The sequence below is a fragment of the Paroedura picta genome, chromosome 15 (genome assembly GCF_049243985.1).
Source record: "Paroedura picta isolate Pp20150507F chromosome 15, Ppicta_v3.0, whole genome shotgun sequence".
Classification (NCBI taxonomy): Eukaryota; Metazoa; Chordata; class Lepidosauria; order Squamata; family Gekkonidae; genus Paroedura; species Paroedura picta.
In genome coordinates, this window is record NC_135383.1 from 18076485 (window position 1) to 18099083 (window position 22599).

Sequence of the window (22599 nt, forward strand, 5' to 3'; positions counted from 1 at the left end):
TGGAGATGCCGAGGACTGAACCTGGGACCTTTTGCATGCCAAGCAGATGCTCTGCCACAGTGCCCACTTTGTTATGACAGGTGTCATCCGAGGTGCCCATACCAGGAATACAAAATTGCTGAATGCTTGATGATAACTCTGCATCCAAGAAAGGGAGCTTGTCAATTGGATGATTTTCACGGCCCTGCTGGTTTGACTAAAAAATCCCCCATCTCACAGTTGCTGCCGGAAATAGACACACACCATTTTCTTCTTCCTCACGTGGAATTTTCCCCACCAGATTTACACATTTTTAATGTGAGGCTTAGCTGTCCCACGGATGTTTGAATTTGAGGATTTTTGTGAACCACCCAGAGCCCGTCTGTCGGGAAGGCCGGTCTGTAAGCCTCATACATAAATAAATTTTGCAATAGCTGTGTTAGACTGTAAAAATGTTGCATGTAAAACCTTGTAGAAATTGCAACAATTAAACTGGGCAAAATGTTCAGGCTTTTGACAGCCATCTCCAGAGGCAAAAAGAGGTGGAAAAAAATCACATTTGGATGTTGAAGAGCGTGACTCGTAAAAGTCCACCATCAGAGTAAAAATGGAAGTTCTGGTAGCTGTCTTATTCCTCTTCTGCAGCCAGTATCATCTTGAGAAATGGGATTTTTGGATAAAATTGTGGCTTTGATCCCGCTCAGCCTTCATTCGCATCCTGCCTCTGTGGCTTCCTGGAGGGCAGGGATGAGAATAAATTTCAAAAGCCGTTCTGCTCCATTTGAATATCCCCTGCTTCTCCCTGCTGAGAATCAAACCCAGGAGGCTTTTATTTTTCCTTTCTCTGTGCTAATTTCCCCCCATCAAAAGGCACAATTTTTCTGCTGTCAGTTTTGAGTTGTTGTCTAGAAAGGGCATGAGGTATCCCAAGAGCAACAAGAGCTTCAGTTTGCAAAATCAGCCAGGAATGGAAACAGCCCCGTCGGCCTGTTCTCGCTGGGGGTGGGGGTGGGGGGGCTGAGTCCCTTGGCTGTGTCCCAGACCCTTTGTTTATGGTTCTCTTCTTCCTTGCAGGGTGAGCGCGATTCTGGTAGAAGCCTGGAGATGCGCAAATTGGTGCTTTCGGATTTCTTGGCCAGCGAGGAGATCTATATAAATCAGCTGGAGGCCCTGTTGCTGGTGAGTAGAGACCAGCGGTTAGGGGCAGAACCATGTGGCTCACCCCTGTGTGTTGCTAATGGTGCTGTGTGGGTGGGTGGTTGTTGATGATGTGGTTGTAATTTGGTTATCGGGAGTGGTATCGGAGAATGGAAGGGGGAGCAGGAGACTGCCTGTGTGGTGCTACAGATAAAGGTCAGATTAGGACAATACTGGTTCAGTTCTCTTTCTGCCAGGGCCGTTTCTGGGGTGACTTTGATCCAAATGCATATTTTCTGCCCAGCCTACCTGGCAGGGTTGTTGTGAGGGTAAAAGTCACAATAAAAATACCTCCACCAATGGGAATCTTCTCTTTTTGCCTCCATTTCCCTTGGCACTCCCAATTTCTCCCCCTTCACTGCCATTCAGTCGCATCTGACTCTTGGCAATCCTGTGGCACAACTGCAGCCACGATTTTCGATCTTGCATTGCTTCCTTTAGTTGTGTAATGTTCTGGCCTGTGTCCATTTTTATCTTATCTAACCACCGTGTTCTTTGTCGGCCTGGTTTCCTTTTACCACTGACCAATCCAAGCATAATTGCTTTCTCCACTAAGTTGGATCGCATGAGATGGCCAAAGTAAATGAGCCAGAGTTGCATGATTTTGCCTACCAGGCAGTATTCCCTTGCTTGTGACTATTGCTGTCCACGGAATCCACAGAGGCATTAATACATATGTGTTAATTTCTATAGGCATATTGCTAGAGTGTAGTGCAGATTATAGCAATATACCTTCTGCTAATTAAAAGAACCCACAACGTAGCTATATGGGTGCCGGAAGCTGTTAGAGAGGTGCAGAAACAATTACTTTCTCATCCTGTGCTCCCTAGACCCACTTGAAGCACAAACTTTCAAGAAAGATTGTTCCAAAGTGAACATTGGGTGTGGGGGGGGGAGAGAATGTAGTTTAAGCAGGTGAGGCCAAGAAAGAGATCAGATGCAGGATGATGTGTGGATGACCCCCAAAGACCCCACTGCCATTGTGGGCAGAGGGACATAGAACAAAACCTCCCTGCGGTTAAGCCACCATTTATAAAAGTCTGTAGCAGCAGGAAGAAAGTCAGAGAGACCAATGGAGAACTGGTTTTGCTGGACTGGACGAAAGCTCGGTCTAGTGCCTGCCATGTGCTTTCTGGAAAGAGACTCTGCTCAGGCTCTGTCCCGGGGATAGTCAAACTGCGGCCCTCCAGATGTCCATGGACTACAATCCCCATGATTCTACAATCCCCATGCATTCGCTGGCAGGGGCTCATGGGAATTGTAGTCCATGGACATCTGGAGGCGCAGTTTGACTACCCATGCTCTGTCCCCTGTTCGCTCATCCCTGCATCTGGCCTCCTAAGATACATTGCTTCTGACCACGGAGGTTCAGTTTTTAGTGCTCTTGGCTGATAGCCCTTGATAGACCTAACATTATGTCCTTAATTCTGCATTCTGCTCGGGACAGTGGCCACCCAAGAGTCCCTGGGACATTCACAGCCAGCTTTCTCCTAAGGGCCTTAAGGTTGGTGGAATGTAAAAATGAGAGCCCGACTAGATTGGACCAGTGGTCCATCTAAACCAGGGATCCCAATCAGGGTTTTGGGGAACCCTAAGGTTACTGAAGAGCTCCTCAGGGGTCAAGCTGCCTTCTGCAGAATGACTAGATGTCACTGGAGCCCCCTTCCCCTCTTTCTCCACAATGGAAATGGTAAAGGATGGATTGATTGCCTCCCGCATCTCCTCTGAAGGGGTTCCTCACAGCCTGAAAAATATTTCATGGGTTCCTCCGCAGTCAGAAGGTTGAAAAAGGCTGATCTGGACCATCACTGTTTCCCACGATGGCCAAACTTTTCCCCTGGAAGCCCAGCAAACAGGGTCATAGAGGCCACGGCCCTCCCCTGCTTCCTGGCTTCAGAGGTTTACTGCTTCTGAAAAGGGAGGTTCTGCATGTGGAGGCATACTGCCCCTGAACATGGATGTTCCATTTAGACACCTTACCTTTTGGTGCCACTCATTTTTGTCTCACTCTTTTAGTAAGCCCTGCATGCTAGCAAATCTCACCACAGCTCGTGGCAGTGAATCCTACGAGTTCCTTGAACAGACAGGGGGCAGCTCTGATCTCATGCTGGAAGCGTCCCGTTTTGTAGCGTATTTATAGCGCCAGCTTCCTCTTTTCTGCTCTGGCACCCAAGCCAGAGCCGGCTCTACAGCTAGCATGGCTTGTGTAACAACCACATGTGATTCCTCCAGTTTGGCGGCGCAGTGTGGAACTTTGCAAGCACTTAACACACACACACACACACGTTTTGCATCTGTATCGTAATTTCAAGGACTACCCAGAATGCTTACAACTGTCCTGCAAGGGATAAGACAGAATTATCCTTATATTGCAGAGTGACAGTGAAGCTCAGAGTAAGCAGCTTGTTGAAGGCCACCGAGAAACCGCAGAAGTGGTGCAATGGTTCAGAATATGGTTGGGAAGTAGAGCTGTGGACATGCCCGTCCAGGGCCCCGCCCCTTCCTACCCCCTCCATGCCCATCATTGGCCATTCTGGGATGGGAAGGCCGGTCAACATGACCACATACGGTCATATCATTCAATTAAATATTTTAAAAAATTCAAAATCTTTGTAAGAAATTATTAACTCCCACCCATTCAGGAAACCCTTCCAGGGCTGTCAAGAAACCCTGGTTGAGAAAGCCTGGATTAGAGGCAGGCCAGGAGTGTTTCAATTGCATTACTCCCATCCCCTGTCCCCCACTGCAACCAGTTCACACCTTCAATTGGCAGCTTCCCTTCAACTCTTTTTGGAGAGAAGGTCAAAGTTCTGCTGGTTGACAGCCTGTTCCTGGATGTTCCCCTTCTCAAAGATGGGCCTACCAACCGGACTCAAGGGCTGGCTAAAATCTGGATGGGGGTGAGGTTCTCCTCCTGTCTCCTGCAGAGGGATTTAGGGGAGCTGTGGGAAAGTGTGGTTTGATGTTGCAGCATGGGCCCCACACAAATCTGTCCCAAAGCAGTTGCTGGATTGATTGAGGTTGGGACCAGTTACATGAAGAGATGCCTTACGCCCCAGTGAGCTGAGGAAAACAGGAGCTCAGAAGGGACTCAGCATCGACGGCAGCCTGCCCCGAAGGGCGCATAAGAGCATCCTGCACCCTTGGTCACACGAGTTCAATTTTGACTGACAGAAGATGCCATGAGTGCTGCACACTACCTTCACCATCATGCAGTCTCAGCGCCTCCTTGGAGATCAGGCTGGGCTAAGAAGAAAAAGTAGAGCTGATTTTTAGTACCCCACTTTTTACTACCCAAAGGAGTCTCACAGCAGCTTACAATCACCAACCCTTCCTCTCCCCACAACTGGAACCCTGTGAGGGAAGTCGGGCTGAGAGAGCTCTGAGAGAACTGGAACTGGCTCAGGATCACCCAGCAGGTGTCATGTCTCTCAAAAGGGCTTACAATTGCCTGCCCCTCTCCCTACAATAGATGTGAGGCACCCTGTGAGGCTGAGAGGTGTAAGAGAGCTGCTGTGTGATAACAGCTCTAACAGGACTGTGACTAGTTGAGGGTTATCCAACTGGCTGCCTGTGGAGGAGGGGGGAATCAAACCCAGTTCTCCAGATTAGAGGCCACTGCTCTTAACCATTACACCATGCTGGCTTTCAGAGGGAGCCGGTTGACAACTCTGCTGTGCCAAATCAAGGCTTTCCCTCCAGGCACATTTAATTTAATTTATAATTTTACTTCTTCATCACTCCCTCCTCACAAGCAGGCTCAGGGCGGTTGACAACAAAAGTGATCATTCAAAATCAAGCCTCAGTTCTGATTTTATTTATATTTATTTAGTTATCATTTGATTTTTATGCCACCCCTCCACGCAAGCGGGCTCAAGGCGCTTTACAGCAGTAAGAACACGATGCCATATTGAAAACACAATAAAAGTCCAAAGTGCCCTGCCTCCCCCAACCACTGCTGCCCAGCCAGGCAGATGAATTATTGCAATAGTAAAATATATACCCCCAAAATCTCTGGCAATAGGAGGAGCATCCCGTTTCCCAGCTGTTGTCATGCTGCAGGTGACTTGGGGTGCTGCGTCTACAGGTGACCTTGTTTTGCAAGGGTGTGGGGGTATTGCAAGGGTGTGGGGGTATTGCAAGGGTGTGGGGGTATTGCAAGGATGTGGGGGTATTGCGAGGATGTGGGGGTATTGCGAGGATGTGGGGGTATTGCGAGGATTTGGGGGTGTTGCATGGATGTGGGGGTATTGCAAGGATGTGGGGGTGTTGCAAGGATGTGGGGGTGTTGCATGGATGTTGGGGTCTTGCGATGATGCTGTTGCTTTCCCTGCAGCCCATGAAACCGCTGAAGGCTACTGCCACCACCTCCCAGCCGGTCCTCACCACCCAGCAGATCGAGACCATCTTCTATAAGATCCAGGATCTGTTCGAAATCCACAAGGAGTTCTATGACAGCCTTTACCCTAAGGTCCAGAATTGGGACAGCAGCGTCAGCCTGGGTCACCTCTTCCAGAAGCTGGTAAGCGGGGGTTGCCTTGTCCGAGGAGGGGCTGTGGCTCAGTGGGTAGCACATCTGCTTGGCACGCAGAAGGTCCCTGGTTCGATTCCTGGCATTTCCAGGTAAAACAGATGGGACCCTGGAGAGCTGCTGTCAACCAGAGTAAACAATACTTACTTGATGGGCCAGTGGTCTGATTCAGTATATGGCAGCTTCATGTAACTGGTCCTTGATTCTCTGTTCTTTGGGTGCTAGCCCAGACCACAGTTTAGCTTGTCAAGTTAAGCCCAGCTCCATGGAGAAGAAGAAGAGCTGGTTTTTTATACCCTACGTTTCACTATGCAGAGGAGTCCCAAAATACAAATACCCTTTCTTTTCTCCCTCCACACCAAAAACCCTATGAGGTAGGTAGGGCCAAGAGAGCTCTAAGAGAACTGCTATGTGAAAACAGCTCTTAGAGAACTGTGACTGGTCCAAGGTAGAGTTTGCCACTCTTTAACCACTACACCACAGAGGGGCCTTCCAGGACCTTCAGCGATTCCAGAGGGCCTGTATGACAGAGCTCTTCCACCAAGCCTATGGCTGAGTCTAGGAATAACATCATGAAAAAGCTGACCTAATTAATCTAATTGTTAATTAGTATCCGCATTGTTTTTATCTGTTGTTATCAGCCTTGAGTCAACCAAGAAGAATGGAATATAAAAATAAATTTGTTTTTATCATCATCATCATCATCATCATCATCATCATCATCATCATCTTTAGCACTGGCTGGTCGCTTTGTAAGCAGAGTTTCTGGAGGGGAAAGAGAATTGCCTCCTCCCTAGTCTGTTCCATTGCATGTACTCACACAAACCCCAGTTGACAAACCCACTTCAGGCATGACACCTGACTGTGAATCAGGAGGTGGGGAGCTCCCCCTCACTCGCGGTCTTCAAGCAGCAGGGGGTTGGACTAGATGGCCTTTCTGGCCCCTTCCAGCTCTATGACTCTATGATTCTAATTAGTGGCTGGACAGATACCTATCCTGGATGCTTTAGGCTGATCCTGCATTGAGCAGGGGGTGGGACTAGATGGACTGTCTGGCCCCTTCCAGCTCTATGGTTCTAATTAGTGGCTGGACAGATACCTATCCTGGATGCTTTAGGCTGATCCTGCATTGAGCAGGGGGTGGGACTAGATGGACTGTCTGGCCCCTTCCAGATCTATGATTCTAAGCAGCAGCTGGACAGAGACTTCTCCTGGATGCTTGAGGCTGATCCAGCATTGAGCATTGAGCAGGGAGTTGGTCTAGATGGCCTGCCTGGCCCCTTCCAACTCTATGATTCTGTGGATGCTTGAGGCTGATCCAGCATTGAGCAGGGGGTTGGTCTAGATGGCCTGCCTGGCCCCTTCCAACTGTATGATTCTAAAGCGAGCCGTGGTTATGCCTCCTGTATGCTTGGGGCCAGTGTAAGCACTGTGCTCTCTGATTGGCCAGATAGCTTGCTGCAGTGATGCCTAATCTCCCGTGCTGCATCAGGGTAAGGTTGCTTCTGTTGGGCACGTAGGCTGCCCCCTCGCTTCTCTCCTCCCATAGCTTGTTCTCTGTTTATACAGTCAAATGGGACACTCGGGTGGGGAAAGCGCATAAAGGTGGCTGTTCTCTTGGACGGACAGTGTTCTCAGTTGAATAAAACACAGAGAAACAAAGTGCCAGGGTGGACACTTTGTGGCCCCAAGATACAAGGCTGGGGGAAGCCTGTTGTACCACAGGTCCCCTGCCAAGAATCGACAGAGAGACCCAGGTGGACACTTTCACCTGGGTCTCTCTGTCGATTCTTGGCAGGGGACCTGTGGTACAACAGGCTTCCCCCAGCCTTGTATCTTGGGGCCACAAAGCTGTGGTACAGAATGACCCCTCCAAAGGTCTCCTCCTGGGGCATTCGTGCCTCCGGTCTGCTACTCCTTCCTGAATGTCACATTGCTGGATTAAGAAAATGCAGAATGCAGAGAGAGTGTCCAAAAACGTTGGAATCCTAGTGCAAGATCAAGGGTATTCGCTGGCAGGGGCTCCTGGGAATTGTAGTCCATGGACATCTGGAGGGCCGCAGATCATCCCAAGTGTTGAGTGTGTTTTTAGCATCTTTCCTATGGGGGAAAGGCCAAAGAGATCATTTTTTTCATTCATCTATATCCCGGTTTCTCCTAAATGGGGACCCAGAGTGGCTTAAATCCGTCTCTTCTCCTGCATTTTATCCTCACAACAACCCTGTGAAGGTCGGTTTTGCTGAGAGGGTGTGATTGGCCCATGGCTGCCCAGTGAACTTCCATGGCGGAGTGGGGATTTGAATGTGGGTCTCCCGCTAACCCAGGCTTTCTCAACCAGGGTTCTTGGGCGGTTATGGAAGGATTTCCTGAATGGGTGGGAGTTAATTAATTCTTCACATTAAAAAAAATATTTTAAAATATCCTGATATATTGGGTGATAGACCCTCCCAAAATGGCCACTGATGGGCCTGGAGAGGGTGGGAAGGGGAGGGGTTTCAGGTGGGCGTGTCCACAGCTCTGCTTCCCAACCCTATTCTGCATAATTGTGCCACTTCTGGGGCTTCTCAAAGCCTGAGGAATGTTTCAGAGGTTTCTCAGTGATTTAAAAAAATTGAGAAAGGCTGCTCTAACCACTATACCATACTGATTAGGGCAAGGGTTTGTTTTAGAATGTGATGAATGCGCTACAGGTTTATACCATTAAAAATTGGAGAATTCAGTGAAGTCGGTAGGCCCATAAATTCAGGACGGACAAAGGGGCTACTATGCGGCGATGACCGCTAGCGTAAATGACTTTAAAAGGGGATTAGACCAATTCCACGGAGCAAGGGAGATCCATCAATGGCTGCTAGTCACGATAGCCAAATTAGAACTTCCATGTTCAGAGGCAGTGTACCTCAAAGCGCCAGGTGCTGGGAGGCAACAGTGGGGAGATTTTTGCCTCTGTGCTTGTAGCTCTTCTGGAAGGTATCACCAGACACCGTTGTAAGCAGCATGCTGACCACACCTTGGTCTGATCCTGCAGGGCTATTTCTGTGATCGCCTATTGCTTTTAGGCTGGTGCGTGACAGAAATCTTCGAAGGGGATGCTGTGGGTGGTTAGAATGACGAATAACTTGTAATTTTGTAATTTTTTGTAATGTTTGTAATTTTTTTTTAAATCCCATTTTTTGTATGCCTCGTATGATTTAAGCAGGGGTAGTCAAACTGCGGCCCTCCAGATGTGTCTGGACTACAGTTCCCACGAGCCCCTACCAGCTGGAGGGGAAGGAGAATTGTAGGGGCTCATGGGAATTGCAGTTCATGGACATCTGGAGGGCCGCAGTTTGACTACCGCTGTAAGCAAATAAATTGAGTTACCGCTTTTGCAAATACTGGTTCCCTCTCTTCCCATCAACAGGCTAGCCAGTTGGGAGTCTACAAGGCGTTTGTGGACAACTACAAAACCGCCCTCGAGACAGCAGAGAAGTGCAGCCAAAGCAACAATCAGTTCCAGAAGATCTCAGAGGTGCGAATGATTTCTGTTGGTTTCCCCCCATGACCATTGTTCATTGTGCTTGCTCCTCAGCTTGGACTTGTAGTTAAGAACAGTGGCCTCTAATCTTGTGGTTAAGAACAGTGGCCTCTAAGAACTGGGTTTGATTCCCTATTCCTCCTCCACATGCTGCCAGCTGGGTGACCTTGGACTGGTCACAGTTCTCTTAGAGCTCTCTGCAGGGAGAGGAAGGGAAAGGTGTTTGCAAGCTGTTTTGGGGCTTCTTCAGGTAGTTAAAACATGGTATAAAAAGCAGCTCTTTTTTCTTCTCTTCCTCTTTGTCATGTTTATTTATATTGTCCCTTTCTCCCCAGAGCGGCTTAGGTCACTCTCCTCTCCTCCCGTTAACCCTCACAACTGCCCTGTGGGGTAGGTTAGGCTGAGAGTGGGTGACTGGACCCAGATTTCCCAGATCTGATGAGACAGGTTTAACCATTCTGCCATGCTGTCCCCTCCTTCTCCCCAGGGGCTTCATGGTGTCAGCAGCAGGATGTCCCCATGCTTAATAACAACCTTGTCTGGCCACCTATTTGCATGAAGCCCTGGGGCTTATTAGAAACATGGGACATTTTACAGGATTATTTATTTATCATTATTTATTTATTGTATGGCATGTATGTAGCATACCCAGGAGATCCGAGAATTGGAGGTCCAACCAAATACAGCCCTGCTTAGCTTTTGAGATCTGAAGGACTGTCTGGCAGCCAGACAAGGGATGTTCAGAGGTGGTTTTGCCATTTCCTATCTCTGTGCCCTGACCCCTGGTGTTCCTCGGGGGAACTCCCACCCAAATCCCTGCAGGTCTCCCATCCAGATACTAGCCTTGGTCAGCACTGCTTTGCTTCTGAGATCCAAGGATTGCCAAGTGCCCTCCATCGCTCCCAGCATTAGGCTCTTCTCCAGGGAGTCTTTCCTTCTCATGAGGTGGCCAAAGTATTTGAGTTTCATCTTTAGGATCTGGCCTTCTAAGGAGCAGTCAGGGCTGATCTCCTCTAGGACGTGCCTATAGACAATTTTATTCTGCTTCCAAGGTTGTAACATTTCCAAGATCTTGTGATTTGTTCACAAGGTCAATTTAGGGCAAACACGTTGGTCTGAAGAACCAGAACAAAGTTCGAGTCCAGTTAAGACCAAAAAGGGAGAGATAGCGCTACCAAAAAAACCAAAAAGCAACAAACCTAACCAACTAGTAGTTAGGACCTAAAAGGTTAGGTGTCCCCAAAGTATAACATTGTGTTAACATTTATTGTATGGAACTCCTAAAGTTAAAATGTTAAAACATAGGCAAAGCCCATAGATCAGTGGTTCTCAATCTGGGGGTCGGGACCTCTTTGGGGGGTCAAACAACCCTTTCATAGGGGTTGTGGCAGGGCAAGCAGCTTGGGGGGGGCATCACTGTTGCCGCTCCTCCTGCAGGTGGAAAAGAGTGAGATCGGCATGGTGGGACAAGAGGCAGAACTGAATTGAGAAACCCCGGGGGGGGGGGGGGAACCAATTTATAGACAATCATGAACAATGGATCTTCATGCCATTCAGATTCGGTTTAATTTCTGTGAAAGAGCCCTTGCACAATTTTATGGTTGGGGGTCACCACAACATGAGGAACTGTATTAAAGGGTCATGACATTAGGAAGGTTGAGAATCACTGCCAAAGATGAATAATTGAAAGAATATAATGTGCACCATACAGTGCTAGACGGAATGCTGGTGTGAAACAATAGACCTTTTAGTCCAGTGGCACCTTTAAGATGAACAAAGTTTAATTCTGTGGATAAGCTTTTCTGTGCATGCACACATCTTTAAACTAGATTCAGGTGGGGAACCATATTGGTCTGAGGCAGCAGAACAAAGTTTGGGTCCAGGGGCACCTTTAAGGCCAACAAAGTTTCATTCTGGGGATAAGCGGTCGTGTGCATCTGAAGAACTGCGCCTGCATATCCGCAGCTTATCCCCAGAATTAAATTTTGTTGATCTTCAAGGTGCCCCTGGACTCAGACTTAGTTCACCAACTGGGCAGTGAGAAGACTGTGGATAGAAATGGGCAGGGTGGGGTGCGTGAGTGGATCACTTTTGAAGTTTTTCAAACTAGACAAATACATTAGGTCCCAATGTCTGTTACCGATGGTGGGTAAAATGGAACTTCCATGCTGAGAGGCAGTCTGTCCTCGATTTCTAAATGCTGGGAGCAAACAGAAAGGCACCAGGGTGGGTGGGTGTCCATTGAGGATTGTCTGTTTAGGCGAGTCCAATCCTGTAAGACAACTGTGATGCTTTTGAGGAGAGAGAGGAAACACCATCAAATACCATCAAATTCCAGGCTGTGTCAGGGTTTGTGTACGCATGTTCAGAATTGTGGGAGTCCTGCTACTTTCAGCAAGAGGTCCTCACCTGAAATCCATTCTGTTCTCTGCCCCTGTGCGCCAGGTTGAGCAAGGTTGGGGCAGCCACCCTGGCTCTTTGATCACCAGCATGTCCTTGTTTAGAGCCCAGATTGTGGATGTTTCAGTTGCAGATGTGTGAGAAGTGGGCAAGAAGGGGCAGAAGGCATGCTCTACACCATGGGTAGTCAACCTGTGGTCCTCCAGATGTTCATGGACTACAATTCCCATGAGCCCCTGCCAGCAAACAGGTTGACTACCCCTGCTCTACACCCATTCTCAGAGATAGGGGGCGGAAGGTTCTTTGTTTCGACCCGAGTACAAATACAGGGTTTAGTTCCTTCAGAATTTTTTGGAAAGACAACATACACAAATACATCCAAACATCCCCGATCCCGGAAACGCAAGCCCTTTATGCATCCTGTTAACACACACTGACCTTTCCCTTTGGCAGGAGCTGAAGGTGAGGGGCCCCAAAGATTCCAAAGAGAGCCACACCTCCGTCACCATGGAAGGTATTGATTCTCCTCCGTAAGGGTGTGCGCACGAGTGTGTAGATGGTGTGTGCGGGAAGCCTTTGTCTGTCTCTCCCCCCTCCCCATTTCCCCAACGACCTGAACCCATGAATTATGGATCAGAGCCTCCGCCTTTTATGTGGTTCCGGGAGGGGAGGGGAGAGGAGAGGTGAGGAGGGGGCTGTACCTCTTTAGGATGCTGGCGGCGTCTGACAGCTCTCACGCCCCCTTCCCTCCCCCCACCCTCTCCGCCACCGGCTGCCTTTGTCGATCTCACCGGCAGCCACCGCTCTTTCCTGGACCGCCGATGGGGCTGGGAGCAGGAACCAGGCTGAGAAGGGACCACCATGGAGATCCTGCTCATCGTCCGTTTCTGCTGTAACTGCACCTACGGTGGGGGGATTGTGCGGGCGTGCAGCCTCCTATTCCTTAGTCGGCGGGGTGTTTCTTTGTCAGAGAAGCCGGGGTATCGGGGCTCTCCTCTCTGACACGTTGGGATGGTTGGGTGGAGATTCTGGCTCCTCCATGGTGACCCAGAGAAGCTTGAGGGGCAAACCCTCGTCTCTGAACGGCTCCAAAGGGTTTCCTCCTTTGGTCATGCTTGGCTCTGGAGACGGAACTTGGGAATTTCTTTGTTCCTGCCCGTCCCAGCGCTGGGTTTTCTCAGGGCTCGGTTTGGGTGTCATTTGAAGCTATCTGGGTGAGGGGAGTGGGGGACAAAGGGTCGACCTCGTTGGGAGCCTCTAGAGCTGCCGAGGGATGGGTCGGGGTAGCTTGCAAGCAGGTTTGGGGGAGCGGATGGGGGTCAACGCTGCACTTGCCATGTTCCGCCTGCTCCCTGCTCGAGCGGAAGTTTTTTGCTTGCCACCTTGTGCGCCCAGGTGCTTTTACGGTCTTTTGGGGAACGTACACTCCGAGAGGGAGGCACGCCTTCGATTCCAGTTTGCAGTCAGTGAGAAAGGGGGCGTGGGGCTGGCCCTCTGTTTGTTCTCGCGGTCCTCCTCCCCCCCCCAGCCTTATTGAGTTTCTTTGGCCAGGGGTGTCGGCATCTCCCCCTGCTCTTGTCACCTCAGGTGTTTGGTTGTGAGGGATGTCCCCCCCCTCCGGGTTCCGTAACCATGACAATGTCAGGAGCCGGAGAAGACGGCCTAATAGCTGCTGCCGGACAAGGTGGGAGAGGCCAGGCCATGACGTCAGCCGTATCTGCTCCTGCCTGGCAGGGTATCCTCTTTGAGGCACAGCCACCCCTACTTGTGGGGTTTTTCGGCATGGGGAGGTGTTAATCCTGCCTCGCTTCCCTTGGCTGTCACCTCATGAGGTGACATGGGGGGGGGGCTCCTGAGGTGTCAGAATCAAGGCTGTCAAATTGCCAGTAATTTAGCTGCTTTTGTATTTATTTTGCCTCTGCTGGAGACTGCAATTTGGATCTTTGGTCTTGGGCAGTAAGACATCTTAGGGCCCCTAAGAAGGAAAGATGAGTGGGGCTGGCCCCTCGCCAACTTCTCCGAGCCCCATTTCAGGGCACTCCAGTGATGAGGCTTACACTGGAGACATTCATTCGGGGTGGGGGGCTTGTGGCCAGGATGTGGACCCCCTTTCTGTACCTTCCTTGCAACTTTGGTGGGTTTGGTGGGTGGGGAGAAAGGAGGGCTATAGCAATCAAAAGTGGCTTCCCATGCTGGATGGGTCAGCCGTTGCGTGTGGTGCTGTGGGAGGAGGTGGGTGCCGTGAATTTCCTTATTTATTTTTTCTGCCATGGTCAGAATGAGAGTAAGCCTGTTCCTGTTTCTATTTGGGGAAGCGTGGGGAGGGGAATATCTGGTTAAGAGTCAAGGATCACACACACGCAGGGGGGACTGCTCAGGGGGACTGCCCACCCCAAGTCCTGAGCTTGGAATAGTTAACAGACAGCAAACAGTCAATTATTTAGTGTGCCATGTTTCTTTTTTACACATCACAAAGGGCCCTTTATTGATTTTTGGGTGCCATCTTGAATGGGTGATGGGTTATTTCCAGGAATGAGTATTCCCAACCAAGGGGGGGGGGAGACTTTGGAGAGACTATTGAAAAGAACAATTTACCAAGCAGTAGCTTATCTGCTGTAACCCTTTAAGCAGCTGGTTCCTCTATTGAGAGAATATTTTTCCTGTACCCCCCCCCCAAAAAAAATGAATAAGGTTAGGTAGAACCAAATCTGACTTCAGTATGAAGTCTGAGGAGGTTTCCCCAGTTCCCACCGAAAACATGAAAATCTCCCATTTTTTCTCGTTGGTTAAGCTGGATTTAAAGAAACACCGACAAAACGGTTGATAGAATATTGGAAATCCCCCCTCCCCAATTCACCGCTAAGCTTTTTCATCTACGACCCTCGCTCTGTGATTTTGGAAGGGGGCCGAGGCCATCTCTGAGGCCTGGTCTGGGAGGCAGAGATGAAACACTGCTCTGGGCGTAAGGATGCCAACTTCCAGCCGGGACCTGGGGATCCCTTGAAATTACAGCTCATTTCCTGCCAAAACAGATAAATCCCCCTGGAGAAAATAGCTACTTAGAAGGTGGGGTGTATGACATTATACCCTCTGAAGTCCCTCTCCTCCCCATACCCCGCTCTCTACAGGCTCCACCCCCAAACTCCCCTGGTTTTCCCCAACCCAGAGCTGGCAACCCTGTCTGGGTACTGAGGAAGAAATGGGCCTGTAGCCTGAGAGGGTTTTAAAAAAGGTGGAATGTATCGCCTTAGACATGACAAGCTGGGGTCTCATGAGGAATAATGGGAAGGGGAGAAAAATGGGACACCCCCCACCCCACCCAGGATTCTGTATGGGGCTCAGTGAGGCAGAAGGTTCCTTCATACTTGTTCACTGATTCTGAGGTGCTGTTGCTGATCTGTGCCTCGGGGAACATGCTCAGTCCTCATCGGACCGGCTTCTCCCGTTTGGTTACTTCCCAAAGTCATCTTTTCTGCATGCCTGAAGAGTTTCCAACATAGGTTGAGACCCCTAACCTTGCCTCTGGTGGGCCCCGTTGCACAGCTATTGTGACCTGTTGGTTTACAGTGAGAAGGACCGAGAGGGCAGCCATCTTTGCTCTTATGGCATTTCGCCTCCCATGTCTCTAAAGCAGGGGAGGGGGAAAGGGAGTTGAGGCTGCCCCTCTCCTCTGCCTTGCCTTTCTGTGCTCAGGCATTTCAAGTTCTCTTCTTCCCATCCCAATTCCAGGATACGAATGAGACAGTCAGAAAAGTGTCTGGCAGTATTTGTGGGGCAAGGCGGGGGAAAAGGAGGGGTGGCCAGCAGCCCTTTACCACATGGAATTTTTCACAGAACAAATTCAGTTGCCCCCCACAGCTTAGTTGTGAGTGGGCAGATGTATGAAAACTGGCTGTGAACTGTGCCGATTGGCCCATACCTGTGATGTCTGTTCCGCCATCATGTTCTGTAGTGCTTTTAGTCATTTCAAAAACTGGTTGAACCAGAGAGTAGGGGCATGGACCTCAAAATAAATGAGCGCAGATACTGATCCATAAATCATAACGCTGCCTACCATTTCCTGTATCTCTTTGAAGCTGTGGTCTCTTTGGGCGGTGATGTTCCATGCTCTCCTCTCCACTGCTCCTGTATCTGGTGACTGAGATAGGGGCCAATTTTGATGGAGCAGTGAATGCGTGGAGGGAGGCTAGGATCCGGGTGGAGGCCGAGCACAAGTCTAGGGGATGAGAAAGGGGATCACTGTCCCAGAATGCCTCTCACCTGGATTTTGCATTTCTCTCCCCTTTCTCAACATGTAGCACTGCTGTATAAGCCTATAGACCGTGTGACCCGGAGCACGCTCGTATTGCACGTGAGTATACATGAGAAGAGAGCCGGCTTATGCATCGTTGCTGCCGCCAGCATGCAAATCCCTGTAAACTGACATGGGGAGGCGGGGTGGAGAGAGAAAAGAGAACAATTCCTTTGTGGCAACTACCAGAAGGAGAGAATTGATCCCCCCCCCCCCGAATACTAAAAATGACCAACAAAGAGAATTATCCATTAAAGCGGGGCTGCCTCCTCTCAAAATACCAAAGGTGTCCACAAGCTTAAAAGAGATTTGTAATTCGTGCATGAGAGTATCTATAAACTAGAGCATTACAGGGTATTCAAAGCACTAAGTCTCTACATCCCAGAGCAGGAGGCAACATTAGTGGAAGGCCTTGGCCTCTATGCCTCCCCCCCCCCGCCTGGTTGGCCACTGTGTGAGAGAGGATGCTGGACTAGATGGACCACTGCTGTGATGCAGCAGGGCTCTTCTGATGTTCTTATGAACGCCTCAGCCTCTCTGCCCTGTTGTTGACTGTTCAAAGGAACTGGTTGGCCATTGTTAGAGGCAGGATGCTGGACTAGATGGACTACTGGTCTGATCCAGCAGGGCTCTCCTAATGTTCTTTACCGGTATTATATCAGTAGTCCTTGTAATCACATCCTTGTAAGGCAGGTCCTTACATTCCTCTATTAGAAGGTGGATGGACACCTTGAGAAGCGGTTTGCCCAAAGTAGTTGGCCAAAGAAAAAATTAAACTTGGGACTTCCCTGATCTCAGTCTTGTTGGGGAAGGGTAACCCCCAAGGTCATGTGAATGATCCCCACTGCTGGAACTCTCTCCCCTTCCTAAAAGGAGGGTGGGTCACACTCAACACATTCTTAAAGGGAAGAGCTTCTGCCACTTAGGATTCCTCCCTCTCCCGCTCAGAATGTGTTGTCAGGTAGGAACTGAGAGCCAGTTTGGTGTAGTGGTTAGGAGTGCGGACTTCTAATCTGGCATGCCAGGTTCAATTCTGCACTCTCCCACATGCAGCCAGCTGGGTGACCTTGGGCTCCCCACGGCACTGATAAAGCTGTTCTGATTGAGCAGTAATCTCATGGCTCTCTCAGCCTCACCCACCCCACAGGGTGTTTGTTGTGGGAGAGGAATGGGAAGGCGACTGTAAGCCGCTTTGAGCCTCCTTCGGGTAGGGAAAAGCAGCATATAAGTACCAACTCTTCTTCTTCTTCTTCATGGAGAATCTGTGCACTTCCACGTGGGGTTTTCCAGGCAAGAGGTGAGCAGGGGTGGTTTGCCATTGCCTTCCTCTGCACAACATCCCCTGTCTCCCTCCGTGGTCTGCCATCCAAGTAGTGGCCGCATTCAACCACGCTTATCTTCCAAGCTGTGACTCGGGGTTGGACTAGATGACCTATATTGCCCCTTCCAGCTCTTCAGTTTTATGAGATTAGGCTGATCTGGGCTACTGGGGCTTAGGAGCCAGCAAGCTTCCCCCCTCACCTTCACTGCTCTCATGTCAGGACCTGCTGAAGCACACGCCATCGGACCACCCAGACTACCCGTTGCTGCAGGATGCCCTCCGGATCTCCCAGAACTTCCTTTCCAGCATCAACGAGGACATCGATCCCCGCAGGACGGCTGTCACCACACCTAAGGGGGAGGTGAGGTGAGGGGGGGAGCTGGGGGAGGACCCCACAGGTTGAGCTGAAGAGCCCTTTCGCCCAACTCTCCTTGTTTCTGGCAAGGGACAGCCGTGTGCCTTTGGGGAAGCCCATGAGCAAGGGAGAAAGACTAGAGGTAGTTTGTCCCTGTGCCTGGAGAACATTGTAGCCGTAAAGATCTTGGTGGATCCATCCAACCCTTTCCCCAAGACATCAGGACTAGTAGCGTTCTCTTGCATTTCATGCCTACCATGCTTTTCCAGGTGTTTCGAAGGACCATCTATTTTCATCAGTCCCAGTCCTACTGCCTGTCTGGCCCCAAATTCTGGTAGTGTTGGGTGGGTGGAATTAGTAGGTTTGTAGCAACACCCTGATGTTGTTTAGAAGAAAGCAGGGGGACATGAGGCAGGGAAGGTGAAGACAGAGGGGATATAGATAACTCAGTGCATCTTTTACACCTGTGGGGCAGTGCCCAGGTTGCTTTTGTCTTCGCAGCCTAAACAAGTGAGGTGCAGATAACCCAGCTATGAGAGTCTGCTGTGGCCCTCCTCCTCCCTTTCCTGTCCCACAGTTCATTTGTCTACCTAAAATTACATTTTAAATTCACTGCACACTTATTTATCTATCAATTCGTCACTGATTTTTTTTTATGGGGGGGGGGAAATCCCCAAATTGTTTTCTTTTAAAATGGATCTTAGGCTTAGAGAAATGTAGGCATCTCTCTACATTTTTATCCCACCCTTCTTAAAACGACCTCAGAGATTCTCCAGTGAGTCCTGTACCTGGCCAGGGATTTGGGCTGGGTCTGTCTCTGCTTTGTGTGTTTGTGGGAGGAGGAGACAGTAACGGCCCCCCACCATCTCCCTTTTTCACATGCAGACCCGGCAGCTGGTCAAAGATGGCTTCTTGGTGGAGATGGCTGAAGGCACCCGCAAACTACGCCACGTCTTCCTCTTTACGGATGTGCTGCTCTGTGCCAAACTGAAGAAAACAGCAGCGGGGTGAGGCTTGGCGGAGGGGGGAATAATGGGTTCAGGGGAGGGAGAGACTGGGGCCAACCCACTGTCCCCTGCTCGCCTTTCCTTCTGTGGATTGTTAGTGCAAATGGAGTGATGGGCCCTTGGTAACATGGACAGTCTCCAGCAAAATTTAAAAATATGAGTATTTTCATAAGAAAAATCGAAAGTATACTTAATATGCTTTGGGAGCCAGCTTGGTGTAGCTGTCAGGGCACCGACTTCTAATCTGGTGAGCCAGGTTTGATTCTGCGCTCCTCCTCCACATGCAGCCAGCTGGGTGACCTTGGGCTCCCCATAGCCCTGATAAAGCTGTTCTGATGGAGCAGTAATTTCAGGGCTCGCTCAGCCTCTCCTCCCTCACAGGGTGCCTGTTGTGGGAGAGGAAAGGAAAGGCGACTGTAGCCGCTTTGAGATTCCTTTGGGTAGAGAAAAGCGGCATATAAGAACCAACTCTTCTTCTTTTTCAGTAATACCAGGGCTCTCTCAGCCTGACCTTCCTCACAGGGTGTCTGTTGTGGGGAGAGGAAAGGGAAGGTGACTGTAAGCTACTTTGAGACTCCTTCAGGTAGAGAAAAATAGCATATAAGAACCAAAACTTCTTCTCCTAATACTTGTGGAGCAGCTTGCAATTGTTTCTCTTTATGCCACCATAGCACAGTTCTCTTAGAGCTGTTCTCGCAGAGCAGTTCTCTGAGAGCTCTCTCAGCCCCACCTACCTCCTCTGTGTTGTGGGAAGAGGAAGGGAAAGGTGTTTGTCAGCTGCTTTGATAGCCAGTGTGATGTAGTGGTTAAGAGTGGCAGACTCTAATCTAGAGAGCCAGGTTCGTAGAAGAATCATGGAGTTGGAAGTGGCCATACAGGCCATCAACCCTCTGACAATCCCCATCTCTCCACAGGAAACATCAGCCGTATGATTGCAAGTGGTACGTGCCCTTGGCGGAGTTGGTGTTCCCTTCCCTCGAAGAGCTGGACCCCTGCCCGCATGTCCACGCCATGTCTGACCACGATTTGGAGGACATGAAGATGAAGATTTCCTCTATGAAAAGCGAGGTGCAGAAGGAGGTGTGTGCCCAGGGTTAGGGGCTAGGAGAGGACACCACCGAGGTGTCGGGTTCCCAGGGTGATAAGTGTGCAATCAGAATAACCTCATGGGATTGGCCCAAGAGGTCCATCTGGTCCAGCAGCTGGTCTCTAGCAGGGGATGCCTATGGAAGTGCACAAGCAGGGCTGAAAAGTAGCAGACCTTCCCTGTTGCTCCTGCAACTCAGAGCAACTCTGCCTCTGCACATGGAAGCTCCATTGGATCATAGAGTTGGAAGGGGCCATACAGGCCATCTTGTCCAACCCCCTTGCTCAAGGCAGGATCAGCCTGAAGCATCCAGGATAAGGATCTGTCCTTCCGCTGCTTGAAGACTGCCAGCGAGGGGGAGCTCACCACCTCCTTGGGCAGCCAACTACTTGGGCTGTGAATCCCCCCCCCCAATATCTAGCTAGTACTGGTCTAGACATAGTTTAAACCCATTACTGTGGGTGGTATCCTCTACTGCCAGCGCTGGCTTGGCAAGCATTTCCTGCCAAAACACTTGAGCGTGCTAATAAACAATAAAATACTATGTATATTACTCTTATTTATTCTACATCCAAGTCTTGGCAACCCAGGGAGAAAATATCCATTTAGCAATGCTGTCGGCTGAGCAGGCTTCCAGTAATACACCAGTTTCGACAAAACTTTATCGTCAGTTCTGGCAATCAGAAAAAGGCATGAATTCAGGATGGCACCAAACTCAGTATGGCCGCATCTCATAGAGCTAGAGCAGTGGTCCCCAACCTTTTTGAGGCTGGGGACCGGCGGCAGCAGGGAGGCATAAACATTGCGGCGTGTGGGGCCCTGCTTCCCTCTCCCCCCCCCCTCCCACAGTAAGAAGCTTGCCGGGCTGCAAGCTTGCAGCCTGGGAAGTTTTTTACTGTGTGGGGGGTGGGCGGGGAGAGGGAGCCGTGGCCCGGTGCCAGGGCCTTCGTAGCCCGGCACCGGGCTGCGGCCCGGTGGTTGGGGACCACTAAGCTAGAGGACTATGTAAGAAAGTCATGGGTACCCCTGGCTAGTCGCTTTATAAATCAGCCATACTGATTCAGCCATACTGAGCTTGTTGTCTGAGTTTATACCCTTCGTTGATTGCCAGTGCCGATGATGAAGATTTGTTGAAAATGGTTGCCAACCCTAAGTTAAGAAATTCCTGGAGATTTGGGGTGGAGCCTGGGAAGGACAGCGTCCACGGAGGCCATTCCGCCTGGGGAGGCCTGGAGAGAGAGAGGCAGGAAATTGCTGATAATGGGTGAGATAGTCCTGGAATGAACTCCTTGATAGAAAGGTCAGCAAAGTAAAACAGTGGCTCTTTTCTTGTGCTACAGATAGACTAACATGACTGCCCTTCTTGATCTGGCTTCAGAGGGTAACTCTGCTGCTCTGCTGTAGAACAGCTAGATTGGAATCCAGTAGCAACTTTGAGACCAGTGAGATCTGGGAGGCATAAACATTGAAAGTTTATATCCCCCCCCCCCCCCAATCTTGCTGGTCTCTAAAATGGATTTGAATCCAGGTGAGTTGAGAATAAGCATGCATAGGGCAGCTTCTTCGGACATGGTGGGTAAGCTGAAGATGTTTCCAGAAAAAACAGCCCCCCTCCCATCCACCCCCTCCCATATTATTATTATTATTATTATTATTATTATTATTATTATTATTATTATTATTATTATTATTATTAGATTTATTTCCCGCCTCTCCCAACAGGCTCGAGGCGGGTCACAACAACTAACCCCATTAAAATTCCCGTTAAAACATCAACTACTAACATGACGGCTAAAAATCCCATCCCTCCCCCATTATCAAAGGGGTGAAGAGGAAAGGATGGGGGAGTAGCATACACTCCGACTCCTGGGGAGGAGCGATGTCCCTGATTCGCTGACCCCAGCCTCAACCATAGACCTGGTGGAAGAGCTCCGTTTTACAGGAGCGGAAAGCTGACAAATCCCGCAGGGCCCGCAGTTCTCCCAGGAGCTCATTCCACCAGGTAGGAGCCAGGACCGAAAAAGCTAGGCGTGGTCGAGGCTAGGCTTGCTTCCTTTGGGCCTGATATCAGCCTGAGAAATCAAGGTCTCTGTGCCAGTGTTCAAACCTTCAGCCCAACGGGTTTCCAACCCAGCTTCTTCTCCTCCGCAGAAGGCCAACAAGGGGCAGAGCCGAGCTATGGAGCGCCTGAAGAAGAAAATGTTCGACAACGAATTCTGGCTTCTGCTCAACTCTCCTTCTATCCCCTTCCGCATCCATCACCGCAACGGCAAGGTATGGACAGATCCTTGTGGGGGTTGGGAGGGGGGGAGAAAAGTGAGCTGCTAGGCAGAGTCGGAAACCCAAGAAGGGGAGGGAGACGAGTGCTGCCTTGTGGACATGACTCTGTGGAGACATTCCCCTGAATTGTGGTTTGAACAAATGCAAACAAACCAAGGTTTTTTGGTTAGTACAAACCCAGGACTTCATACTAGAATTTGGGGTTGGTTTGTTAACCAAAGGATTGTGCTAACTGTGGTTTGGTGCTAAATTCAAGTGGGTAGCTGTGTTGGTCTGATGCAGAAGGAAAATGCTTGAGCCCAGTGGCATCTTTAAGAACCATGAAGTTTTATTTAAGGTAGAAGCTTTCTTGAGCGTGCACACTTTGGCAGATAGGTTGAGGTGGGCAGCTGTTTCAGTCTGAAGCAGCAGAGCAAAATTGGAGTCCAGGGGCACCTTGAAGACCAACAAAGGTTAATTCTGGGGACAAGCTATCATGTGCACGCACACTTCCTCAGATGCATTCAGGTGGGTAGCTGTGGTGGAGTAAAGCAATGAAATTTGGGTTCAGCAGCATCTTTAAGACCAACAATGTCTGATTCTGGGTATAAGCCTTTGCATGCATGCGCACTCCTTCAGATACAGTGAAATAGAAATT

General features: G+C 49.8%; 1 protein-coding gene across 5 annotated transcripts in view; it reads left to right on the forward strand.

The window, feature by feature from the left end:
• The window catches only part of ABR (ABR activator of RhoGEF and GTPase), a 131224-nt gene that overhangs the window by 60570 nt on the left and 48055 nt on the right, over nucleotides 1–22599 (forward strand). For 4 of the 5 annotated variants that reach the window (XM_077311828.1, XM_077311830.1, XM_077311829.1 and 1 more), the window contains 9 exons: nucleotides 1054–1158; nucleotides 5513–5698; nucleotides 9108–9215; nucleotides 12075–12135; nucleotides 15920–15972; nucleotides 17454–17594; nucleotides 18474–18595; nucleotides 19510–19675; nucleotides 21834–21956. In XM_077311828.1, coding sequence (XP_077167943.1) covers nucleotides 1054–1158; nucleotides 5513–5698; nucleotides 9108–9215; nucleotides 12075–12135; nucleotides 15920–15972; nucleotides 17454–17594; nucleotides 18474–18595; nucleotides 19510–19675; nucleotides 21834–21956 — 1065 coding nt within the window. Of the gene's footprint in view, nucleotides 1–1053; nucleotides 1159–5512; nucleotides 5699–9107; nucleotides 9216–12074; nucleotides 12136–12386; nucleotides 12529–15919; nucleotides 15973–17453; nucleotides 17595–18473; nucleotides 18596–19509; nucleotides 19676–21833; nucleotides 21957–22599 lie in introns of those variants that run through there. The other variant, XM_077311832.1, reaches the window with a different exon arrangement.